Source organism: Panicum hallii, chromosome 3 (genome assembly GCF_002211085.1).
Source record: "Panicum hallii strain FIL2 chromosome 3, PHallii_v3.1, whole genome shotgun sequence".
In the NCBI taxonomy this organism is placed as follows: Eukaryota; Viridiplantae; Streptophyta; class Magnoliopsida; order Poales; family Poaceae; genus Panicum; species Panicum hallii.
Genome location: NC_038044.1, coordinates 7,599,475 through 7,612,064, shown reverse-complemented (window position 1 = coordinate 7,612,064; position 12,590 = coordinate 7,599,475). Strand labels below are relative to the sequence as shown.

The 12,590-nt window shown below is 46.6% G+C and overlaps 1 protein-coding gene across 1 annotated transcript; it reads left to right on the top strand.

Annotated features, from left to right (window-relative positions):
• Nucleotides 1–2,408: 2,408 nt before the first annotated feature.
• On the top strand, nucleotides 2,409–8,106 carry LOC112884986 (transport inhibitor response 1-like protein Os05g0150500). Its single transcript, XM_025950648.1, has 3 exons — nucleotides 2,409–3,094; nucleotides 5,829–6,321; nucleotides 6,769–8,106. The coding sequence occupies exons 1-3, from the start codon at nucleotides 2,610–2,612 to the stop codon at nucleotides 7,546–7,548; spliced, it is 1,758 nt and encodes a 585-aa protein (XP_025806433.1). The 5' UTR covers nucleotides 2,409–2,609; the 3' UTR covers nucleotides 7,549–8,106.
• The last annotated feature ends 4,484 nt before the right edge of the window (nucleotides 8,107–12,590 follow it).

Below are 12,590 nucleotides of genomic sequence, written 5' to 3'. Positions count from 1 at the left end.
GGCGCAGAAACAGCAGCGGCTGCCTGTTGCAAGAACAAAAATCTCACCTCACCTCACGCGCCCAGACTGACCTGGCCTAACTTTACAGTGGTGATTTTCTTACAGTAACCAGGTAGTAAGTAGCTTTTCTTCCAGGTTTTTACCAAGTGATTTAGTAGTACTATCTCACCTGTGCGCCACTAAATCTGAATTGAAAATCCTTCCATTTGCACTGTGGTAAGAGGTACCAAAATGGACATCTTACAGTTATAGGCCGTGACAATCCGATAATAACGATCTACTGCCCCGGTTAATTAAATCGGATTTGATCTGGAGCGGGGCTAGCGAGCGACTGATCACGGGGTTCGAGGCGGGGAGGGGAGGGGAGGGGAGGGGCTCATTAATTAACCGGGGCAATTAGCGGCGGCGGCAGCGGGCCGGCTCCACCGCTGGCCGCCGGCGCGTGCGGCCGCAGGCGGAAACCCTTTTCCTTCACGCCTCTTCGGCCTCTCGGGGGAGGAGGGCTCTCGCGCGCGCGTCGAGATTACCGTCGCCGGTTAGACTAATCGCGCGCGCAATTAATTACCACCTGCTAATGCTGTATACTAGTAGTGTTCTGCTCAGATCATTAGATTAGACTGCTGCTGAGGGTGGCAGTGGGTTAGATAGCGATGGTTGGGTGACAGGTGTAACACTTTCACAGAGAGAGAGAGAGAGAGAGAGCAACACAGTAGTAGATAAAATTATTTGTTAGGCAAGCTAGTAGTATTTTTCTTTGCAGAGGGAATTTTCTTGGAAGGCAGTTGATGTGCAGGGAAAATGCAGATACTGGTATCAGCTAGTGCCGGTGCTGTCATTTGGCAGGATTACTGAAGGTGACAGCGGGTTACCGATGGATGGCACGACAGTGTAGCTGTACTGCGTGTGCTGTCACGGGAAAAATATACTACACTTTATTTTGTTGTCTTCTCGTAGTGTTCTCTCTTGCGAGGAGTTTTTTCTTGAGGAGAGAAAACGAGAAATGCACGGGCGAACGCTGCAATTAACAATTGCTTCTTGCAATGTCTTTTCTCCGGGGGGTCATCAAATCTGCAACACAGTTACTTGTAAATTGTAATAGCTGGTGCTAATCTCTCACGTGCAATCCAAAATACGCGCTGGACGCCGCCAAGAGTTGGTGGCCGGGGCTAGCTATCATCTCTTGCTAGTGCTACACTTCAGTAATGATCAGTTTGTTTATACCAGATGGCCAGGCATCTGAACAGTTTACTTTCTGATGGAGCATAGTTACATTCATGTTAGCGCAGTAAAATTCTCTAGAGAGCGTGTGCGTGTGCAATGCAGTGCTACAACTGGAGTAGGATTAACTGTGTGTTTTCAGGCTGCCAAAAGATGTTTGCAATCGGATTGGTTCCAACAGTGAAAAGGCGAGGACGGATGATTTCTCGAGATTGGGATTTGAGAGAGGACGGGGGGCAAGCAGGTCAAAAAAGGTGAAAGTAAAAATAGCTCGTGATATCTTTTGGTTAATTTTGCTGTCACCGGGGCAGTAAAAGGTCCAGAGGCCCATGCCCCCATCACATGCTGCCATGGCGCTGATGGCTCCACTGCCCACTCTGCGTGGGACCACAACCCCCCACCCCTGCAGGATCCTCTGTGCCGCCGCCTCCCAAGGTCCCGTGCACAAGCTAGACATTTGAATAGGTAATTCATGGGAACTAAGTAAGGAAACACATATAAGATGAAATAAACTTACTCATAAAAATTCAGGAGAGTTCTACAGAAAGAAATAGATACATGTACAAAATCTAGCATGTCAGCCATCACTAAGATGAAGATGTGAAAGAAAATAAGCTATAATATATATGGTTGTGAAGAAACTAGCAATAATGGCAGCATGAAAAATATGAACGAGTGACTCTAAATCTATAAATGATGATGGACTAGCGAACTCTAGGGAACGATGAAAAGAAAAAAAGAGATGCGAGGAGAGGAACCTATAGTCTAGACCAAGCAATATCATATCCTATCTAGCCGCGAATCATGCCATATATTTACGTGTTTGTCCAAAAAATAAAAATAAAAAACCATTTAATATTTCTTCTATGCGGTCCATATGTGATATTATGATAAAAAATTAAGACCAAATGATGCAACAAAACATGCTTATGAATTGTCTTAGTGGACAACAAACAATTGAATGGTCTCAGAAACCACATGCTGGTCTGGTTCATTTTGCTCCACAGACAATCCCATGAACAGCCCCAAAGCCCCAAACTGAACAAGACCCTCTCCTCCTACCGCCACTCCCATCACTGTTCATTCCCTCTCCCTATAGGCTGTAGACTTTGGAAAAAAATATGAGCAAAAAAATAAAGAAAATCAAACTCCCTATCAAAAAATAAAATGAAAAAAAGAGGCCAGAGAGAGAGAGAGAGAGAGAGAGAGAGAGGCAGAGGCAGAAGAGAAGACCACAGGAGGCTCCCTCAGCAGCAGCTAGCTCCCCCCATTCCAGCTCCAGCAGCCAGATGCGCTCCCCGGTGAGAGCCCTACCGCCGCCACCAGCAGCGCTCCTCCCCCGGCCCGTCCCCGCCGCCGGGTAGCCCGATCCGACGGCCCCCGCCCCCCCCATGGGCCGCGGCGCCGCCGCCGCGCTGCCGCCGTGGCACGCGCTCCCGGACGAGGTCTGGGAGCATGCCTTCTCCTTCCTCCCCACGGACTCGGACCGGGGCGCCGCCGCGGCCGCCTGCCGCTCCTGGCTTCGCGCCGAGCGCCGCTCGCGCCGTCGCCTCGCCGTCGCCAACTGCTACGCTGCGTCCCCGCAGGACGCCGTCGACCGGTTCCCGTCCGTCCGCGCCGTCGAGGTCAAGGGCAAGCCTCACTTCGCAGACTTCGGCCTCGTGCCGCCCGGCTGGGGCGCTGCCGCCGCGCCATGGGTCGCCGCCGCCGCCGACGGGTGGCCGCTGCTCGAGGAGTTCAGCTTCAAGCGCATGGTCGTCACCGACGACTGCCTCGAGATGATCGCGGCCTCCTTCAGGAACTTCCAGGTGCTGCGCCTCGTATCCTGCGAGGGTTTCAGCACCGCCGGGCTCGCTGCCATTGCCGCCGGCTGCAGGTGAGGCAGCGCATCCAGGCTGAGATTTGAGCTAAAAACCAAAGCTTTGCGTGGTCTTGGTTTCCTTTGCGCAAAGATTTGAGCTTTCTGGGAGTACCTCTTCGGAAACTTAAGAGGAATCTTTGACGAAATGCTCTTGTTTTTTTTTCTCTCCCTCCCATTTATCTAAAGCTCCAAGATTTATTGGTGTCGTTTTGGGTTTTTGTGATCTAAAGTAATTCCTCGTTAGGAGAAAATGGTTTGAACTTGGCTTTCATCTCAAGGATAAACTACTTTTGATGATTTTGAGCTAGGCATTTGATCTTTCTTTTTGTGGTCTTGTTTAGTAGTATTTTGTGAATAGTGCTAAGCTCCAGTTTAGATTTGATCTATACTTGGTTTTCACTGTACAAAAGGTAAGCCTTCAATTTGTTCTAGTGTGATCTGGAGTGTTTCAAGGTTTGCCCCAAGGTGAAGACTCGTGCGCTATTTTAGATTCCTACTTGTCCGTGTCAAAAGAGTGATTTGTACTCTTCCAGAAAGGATTTTAGTGAACTTTGATACAATTTGTTGCTCATGTCACCATCAAAAGCTTGACCTTTCTTAGCTTGGATTCCTTAGTAAGCCTTATTTTCCTCTTGGGAAGCTTTGACTATGGATTCTACTGTGATTTTGAGTGATTGGTCTGTGGAGGTGCCATCTTTCTTGCTTTCTTGCACGGATCTGTGGGTTTGGCAGAATAAACATTTCTACTTGCTGGGCAATGATGGATGCACCCCTTTATCTTTCCACCAAAATGATAGGGTTGTTTCAAGATTAGAACCAATTGGACGCACCTTTACTTAAACAATTGTATTTTCCCCACCTCATGAGATGCTAGATCTGACTTGAACTGTTTTGCTTTTCATTTATGCTTGAGATTCAAATGAGTTACGTCCTGATATAAACCTCAACCTGGATTCAAAGAATCAAGTCTTTTAGCATGCTTTTGACATCTAGATTCCCATTTGTGTGGTTGTGCGTGCCTACCTTTTGTCCTTAAGTTCTAGCTGCTATCTTGTTTTAGGTGGAAATATGTTGTATTTGCTCCTATACCAATAATGTTTGCATCGAGGACTTATAAGTAGGAGCGCATTATCTTCGCCTTATTAGTGTGACTGTTGAATTTTAATCGCAGGCAAGAAAATTTACTTAGGAAGGACTTGCTGTATCTCTCCAAAAAGATTTATGATCAAGTCCCACCTTTTAGAAAAAAAGGAGCTTTAAGAATCTGATGCCTAAGATACTGAGTTTTTATTAGTTTGATCCTTACCATGGGAAAGCTGTGTCATTTGTATTGTTTATTGTGACAAGAAACACTTCAACACGGATGACCTGATAGTGTGGTTAGTTTCTGATACACTGGTGCCTTATACAGACGCAAAAAAATGTTTCTGACACAATAAAATATGTTTTTACAATTGTGCAAGCACAAACAGAATGAGGACGGATTGGTTCTGGATAACACAGATTTTTGTGATTGTTACTGTAAATGCACATATTTGTGTTCTGTACTAGAAACAAGGTGCCATACATGTTTTTTTTTGCCGCGTCTAGTTTATACCTGCTGATCATCCTCAGAGATTCCGAATTAATCCTGTAACAGTGGAAGTAGGTGCTGATCTGGCTGTGAACTAAGCCTTTTCTTTTGAAATGTCATTCCTTGAGGAATATTGCTTTGTACTGGTCATTCCCGTAAAGCACCTCAATTTGCTGCACCTGCTTCTGGATGGTTCTATGTTTAGAAGATACTATATATTATTTCTGCATGAATATAACCTAAAAAGTGGAAGTACCAAGTTCAATGTTTATAGTTTGTCCCAAGCATCTGCATGATATGCCAGGAAGCAATATGACGTGTATACGCTATCTACAATTATTAGCTTTTCTTTTCTCCTTTTTTTTGGCTTTCAAGTATTGTTCATATTAACAGAAAGTATGTTTCACGTGTTGCCCTTATTCATGTGTTTGGGGTAACTGAATATTGGCTAGTCTCAGAGAAAGCTAGTGTTGTATCTGTTGCTGCTTTGCTATTGCTTCCTTTATTTAACTTCAGACCAATGCGGGAGTCTTCTAAAACTCGTGGGAGATGTTAATTCTGAACTGGGACTTTGTTGATGCTGTCTGTTGGAGGCCTTCAGCTTTTTGATAATCGTCCCTTGTCTGCTTTTGTTTATATTCTTTCTCGCAGTATGCAATGCAGTGATTTGCATGATTATAACTTGACACAAACTGTGGACTAGTTGCATGACATAGTTAATGCGAATTCTCCTGATATAGCTTCCCTTGTAATAGGTTTGAATTTAACTATCTCTTGCAGTGTATAAGTCATATCAAACAATAGCAAATTAGCATATTCTGTATTCATGTGACTGAAATGATGTAACTTGTTTTGTTCAAGTAATCAAATTCAGGGATTAAGACTCAGTATTGATTTTAAGCAAGTCACGTATAACTGGAGTAATAAATAGAAAATATAAGGAAAATATTTGCTTAATGATAGGTATAGGTTCTATGATGTTTCTGTAACCAGTTGTGTTTTGAGGATTTTCCTGCAGTAGTTAAAGTCTACCTGTAGTTATTTTAGTGTTTTCCCCTCACAAATCTCCATGCTTATTTGAATGTGATGTTCCAGTTTTCACTGTTCTTTCAAGGTATGACTTATCATCTATTAAGCTGTTATTTCCATCTCCTAACTTTTGTACTCTGTTTGCAGGAATCTAAGAGAACTTGACCTGCAGGAGAATGAGATTGAGGATTGCTCTATTAATTGGCTCAGTCTCTTTCCAGAATCCTTCACTTCTTTGGTAACTCTAAATTTTTCATGCTTAGAAGGGGATGTCAATATAGCTGTACTTGAACGACTAGTAACCAGATGCCGCAACCTCAAGACTCTCAAGGTCAACAATTCTATTCCTCTTGACATGCTTGCTAGCCTCCTTCGCAAGGCTCCTCAGATTGTAGAGCTCGGAACAGGAAGATTCTCCGCGGATTACCATCTGAATCTCTTTTCAAAACTTGAAGCAGCATTTGCTGGTTGTAAAAGCCTAAGAAGGCTTTCTGGGGCCTGGGATGCTGTTCCAGAGTACCTGCCAGCATTTTATTCCGTATGTGAGGGCCTCACATCACTAAATTTGAGTTATGCTACTGTACGAGGCCCTGAGCTGATTAAATTCATTAGCAGATGCAAAAATCTGCAACTCTTATGGGTATGCAACCCTTGTTCACATCTTTTACGTAACTAAGTTTTTGAAATTTACCTTTAAAGTTTAAACTACTCTCGTATGCATATTGGTATGAACACTTGATTTCTAGGAAGTGAAATTACCTGCATAAATGTTGTTTCGATTGTTTTAGTAATCGTTAGATCCTGTGCATATACTTTTTAGAGCAGTAAGCACCACTATTTGGTTAGGGTGCATGTCATGACATTGTATTTTGAGGCATCACATGAAATTATTGGAATTACTGCCTTTTATCTTCATGGGAAACATGAACCTTGTTTGACAATACAGTAATTAATATGCCATAGAAGGCTTTCTACAGTGATTCAGTTCATTCTCAAAGTGCTATTAAGTGAATTGCTTCTCTTTGTTTTAGAGCATCATATATATTCTTGAAGATTCTCTTCTAAACACTAAAGCTGCAATTTTCAGGTGATGGATTTAATTGAGGACCACGGTCTTGCTATTGTGGCATCATCTTGTAATAAACTGCAGGAGTTGCGGGTCTTCCCTTCTTCTCCTTTCGATGCAGTCGAGCAGGTTTCATTGACTGAAAGAGGTCTTGTTGATGTCTCTGCCAGCTGCCCAATGTTGGAATCGGTCCTCTACTTCTGCAGACGGATGACCAATGAGGCCCTTATTACCATTGCAAAGAACCGGCCCAACTTCACTTGCTTCCGCCTATGCATCATAGAGCCGCACACACCAGATTACATCACGCATCAGCCTCTTGATGCAGGTTTTAGTGCCATTGTGGAATCATGCAAGGGCCTTAGGCGGCTTTCTGTCTCAGGCCTTCTCACAGACCGTGTATTTAAATCCATCGGGGCACATGCTGATCGTCTCGAGATGCTTTCAATCGCCTTTGCTGGCAACAGTGACTTGGGCCTTCATTACATCCTTTCGGGCTGCAAGAGCTTGAAGAAGCTGGAGATCAGGGACTGCCCATTTGGTGATAAGCCTTTGCTGGCAAATGCTGCCAAGCTGGAGACAATGCGATCCCTTTGGATGTCGTCGTGCTCACTGACCCTGGGCGCATGCAGACAGCTTGCACGCAAGATGCCCCGCCTTAGTGTGGAGGTCATGAATGATCCTCGACGGGCATGCCCCTTGGACTCGCTTACAGATGAGAGCCCTGTCGAGACACTGTATGTCTACCGGACAATTGCAGGTCCAAGGTCCGACACACCAGCCTGCGTCCAGATTGTTTAGGGGGTGGCGACCTGCAGTATGGGAAGGTACTATGGAGTATCCATTTTCAGTCTGGATTTGTACCCTCAGCACCTCCCTTGCATAACATGGATAGTCTCCTTGAAGTAGAAAGGCTGGTGATCTGGTATCATAATCTCTGTTCAGCTGTAAAACTGTTGCTGCGAGTTTAAGGGCGAGACTCAGGACCCCTTTCAGGTGTTAATAACTGTAGGGAGGAGACTGGACGAGTTACAGAAACTACTAGATAGCGTCTTGAGAAAACTTGGGTTTGTTTTCTTAGCGTGTTTAGTTCCTTTCATGTATAAAAAATATGGGATCATTCCAATGTCGCAATGTACTTGTACTATCGGAACAATTGTACCAGGAGCTTCTGCTTTTTTGACCTCCCCTCTCTAGTCTCTAATCATGGGTTGTTGCTCCAACTTGTAGTGATATGTGAATGTAGAATAATTCAAGCTTGTATGTGGCCCTCTGTTTCACACGGGGTCCTCGAGAACTGTGCCTCACTGAGGGGTTATCCTCCTGTGATTTCGGGGTGAAATTTAAATTGCTTCTGAATCTGTTGTGGGCTCAAATCGAATTGAGCTGTAGATGTCCAGGATGTTTTTTTTACCCCTCAAGCCGATGCAAAATCTACCCCTATGGCAGCATAACCTGTGTTTTCCTATGGTATACCATTGACTGAGTGCTGGACATATAATCATCTAGTTTCTCTTCCTAGTTCTGAATCTTTCATCTGGCGACCTCCGTGAGCCGTCGTGCATTTGACCACCTAGATCCTGCACAGTTTGCACACTGACACTGCCAATCATCCGATAGATCCTGACACTGCAAACCATCTAGATGTGTTGACGCCTTTGAAAAGGAAAAGCATCGAGATCCTTTTTGTGGTATAGAAGCAAGTATGCATCAGTTCAAAATGTGTGCATGGATTCTTTGAGCAGAAAATGCCCTGTCTGCAGATAGTTTTTACTGGAAAGTAGTGTTACAAACCGATTCAGACAATGTGAGTTCAATGACTGCACAATTCGATTTCGTGCGTGTTGGATTCAGAACTCCATGATTGAGGGAATGCGTATGATTTTCTGCGCGCAAAGCATCAGGGACAAGGAGATTCTAGTATGCAGAGCCCAGAATCGGAGCCGTACCTCACTGACATGGCATGGAACACAGAGGCTACCCATGCCGCCGCGGCCGCCCTCCACCGCCGTCCTAGCTGGCTGGCTAGCACCAACACATGAGTGACGACGAGAGCCTCGCATGGCATACGGCAGCTCCAGGAATAAGAACAGCGCACCGCGACTGGAGATTGCAAGCAAAGTAAGCCCGCCGGCTTCCGAAGCCAGGATGGATCCCGGGATCGACGAGGTCCGCCGGGAAGAGGAGGACGGCGCGGGCGGAGGAGCAAGGGAAGGGAAAGGCGCCACGGGAGATATGCCTGCAGCAATAGCAGCTTATCGCTGGAAAACTCACGGTCGCCGTTGGCCGCCGGGAAGAGGGAGTGACGGCCAGCCATGGGAGGGATAGCAAGCCGAATCAGGGACCAATTAAGGGGTGTTTTTTGTAAAAAAGGGGGTGTTTTCGTAAAATATCGGATCGCAATTAATAGTCGCGATCCAATGCAGGGGGTTTAGTGTGAAATATTGGATCGCAATTGTGTTTTTATGTAAAACTGCCCCTTGTTGGCTGCCGGCTGCCACGCGCGGGCACGGAGTCGATGACGGTGACCTCGAACGAGGAGCTGCCGAAGCCGCCGCCGTCGTCCTCGACCTCCACGCCGGGCCAACTGGTCTGCTGCGCCGGGGAGGACGCACGGACAACGGGACAAGGGATGGGAGGAGGAGAGCGGCGGCGGAGGGGACTTCCGCGGGGACGTCGCCGCGGAGGAACGACGATCACCGCGCTGTCGAGCTCGGCCGCTCCGTCGGACCGGTGGCCGCGAAAGAAACCATGGCGCCAGACGGCCATGACCTGGTTGTGTTTGTGCAGGGTCATGGCCACGGACACGTCGTAGTCCATGGAGGCCTCCGCGCCGGTGTCGTTGGTGCCGTGCTCGGTGCTCCCGCGCGCTGGGCTGGCAGCTAATACTGAATGTGGTTGGGACTGAATGAGATGTACAGAATGTTCAGAAAGTTCGGAAAATTAAAATTGAAATGTAGATTATATTGAGCTGGATTCTGAATGCTCAAAGGAATGCCTGAATGTTTTTTGCTTGGATTCTGATTGCTCAAAATGAAAGAAACAAAATCTAATGCAAACTGATGCTTGGACAGTCAACTCTGAACATAAGATGTGCTGCTGTCTTCCATGCAAAGTGATGCTTGGACAGTGAATTATTGCAGGCCTTCGATGATTGCAGAATGTTTGCTTGAAAATTGGCAAAAGAAAGCGAAACATATATACATCACTGACTCACTGAGTGCATACATTCCTCTATGCAAAGAAAAAAAATGTTACCTGAGTAACAGACTAGTACAAGTGTCGAGAAAATACTAACACCACTTTCACTGAAAGAGATAAAAGATATGTCCAACTGTAATTGAAAAATCTCAGACTAAGAAACCAGCTTATGAATTTGTTCAGGCTAATTAGGCAACAGCCTGGACATGCAAGTATTCCTAGAGACAAGATGTGAAGAAAGAACATGAATGGAATTGAATAGCTATTGGATCCATGATTCACCAATCAATTGCTTCTTGCATGAGAGGCCAGGAATGTAGTATGCATGGGACACCCGGAGCCTAACCTCACTGACAATGAGTGGAACACAGAGACTACCCATGCCACCGCAGTTTTAGCTGGCTGGAGCCTAAACATGACTGATGACGATTGTGAATTTGTGATGCCTATTTTACCTGATACACGATCATCTAGCTTCTTTGTCCAAGTCTGGTGAAGCCTATCCTACATGCCGGTTCCAAACGAACCTGATGAACATGAACCTTTGCAGTCAATCAAGCAGTAATCGTTGGTTGATGCTTTTGGCGTCAGGTACCAACCGCAAATTTCCATTTCCGGATGAAAATCCCACGGAAATTCAGTCTGCAATACGGTCTATATTGGAACGCTGAGCAGAAACAGTAGTGATTTCAGAGCATGCGGTCTATGCCTAGGTGATGAACTGATGACTGAGGCCGCACCAGTTCAGTATTGCTAGACGCACGGGTGGCTGGAGACAAGGACCTCGCACGGCACACGGCAGCTCCGGAACAAGAACAGCGCGCCACAACTGGAGATTGCAAGCCAAGGATGGATCCCGGAATCGATGGAGCTCCTCGCCCCCCTGTTGGGCACAACGATGGTCGTGCGGGAGCGGAGAAGAGCAGGAGCGCGCGGGCGGGGGAGCAGGAGAGGGGAAGAGGCTACGGGAGATAAGCGTGCAGCAATGGCTAGGTATCGCTGGAGAAATCACATCGCCGCCGGCCGCCGGGACGGGGGGGAGCGCTGCGGCGATGGCCAGCCACGGAGGATAGCGAGCCGAACCAGGGACCAATTTGCTAAAATTTGGATCGCGATTAATAGTCGCGATCCGATTTAGAGGTGTATATGTAAAATATTGGATCCGGTTTAGGGGGGTTTTATGTAAAATATCGGATCGCGATTAGTAGTCGCAATCCGATTTAGGGGATTTTACGTAAAAACGTCATCGTCCACCAGGGTCCCTCTCTCTTTTTCGTCCTGCCGGCGGCTGCCGATGACCGGCGTGCGGCGCTGCAAACCTGCGGGGGATTCCGCCACCTTTATTCCGCGCGGAGAGCCCTTTCATGTTGAAATCCCTTTTAGTGCGTCTTCACCAGCATCGAGGAGAGGGCGTCCGCCCTCGCCGGTGGAAGGCATCGCTAGATGGGCGGCCACCGCGCTCCATGGACGGCGCCGGAGCCGACCACGAACGAACGCCTACGTGCCACCGCTACGGACACCGATCTGCAATCACCCGTGCTTACACCGTCGCGCGGCGGAGGCGCTCGCTAGTTCGCGTCGACGCCGGAATGAGGTTCCAGGCGATGCTTGTCCTGCCGTTGTTCGGCGGCCGCCGCCGGCAGCCTACCCGTCGTCGTCATCTACTCAAGCACCCGAACGAAGGACCGGAACAAGCACATGGGATGCTAAGTTTCAAGCTCAGATTCACTCGGCAGAAGAAGAATCAAATGTGCAAGGGATGATGGTCGTTATTCACTTGCCGTTGTCTAACGAGCAGATGGTACCCTTTCGAATCCTGAGAGTTAAAACATTTTTTTATTCCCTCAAACCGATGAATCCTGAGAGTTACAACATGGCAAAGTTTGTTAGACAGCTTTGAAGGAGTGAAGTTACAACATGTTGTAAAGTTTGTTACAACATTACAATCCTGAGAGTTACAATCCTGGCAGTCGTGGGCAGGAAAAGGAGTGATTCAGGTGAGTTCAGTGGATCAATGTTCTGCGTGAGAGGTCAAATAGACAAACCAAAAAAAATGAAGCTAATAGAGTGGGCTCTTCTCTTACATTACAAGAGCTGCAGTATTTGTTTCCAGCGACTCAAATCGGCTTTGCTGGAGTGTAGCTGAGCAGAGAGAGTTCAGTTCACTGGAAACTGAATGCAGTCTCTCAGCCATAGTTGTTGCTTATGCCCAAAACTTGAGATCGTGGATCTTAGCGTGGCAACTGTTCCATCCGATCCCAAATATAAGTTCGTTAGGATATTGACGTCTTTAATATCGTACTAGTTTACAATTGATTTTGTTTACATCAACTTTTGGTGAAACATACTTTAGTATAACATGTAGTGGAAAATTTGATACATGCAGAACGGTTGAGGTGGTCTCATCTCCGGTTATTTTGATGCTTTCACCCAGTGGTGGCTGTGATCGGAGAAGAAGAACGGACGGATGCGTTGATGAACAAGGCCCATAATAGCGTCGATGTATTTTTCTTCTCATCAAGTTCCTGTATGTGATTTGTGTGATAACAACGAAATCCTCCCCCTTCCAAGAAGAGAGAGAGAGAGAGAGAGAGAGTGTCTTTACCCAGTCTGTTTTCCTCATCTGTCAGCTCAGGCCGGTT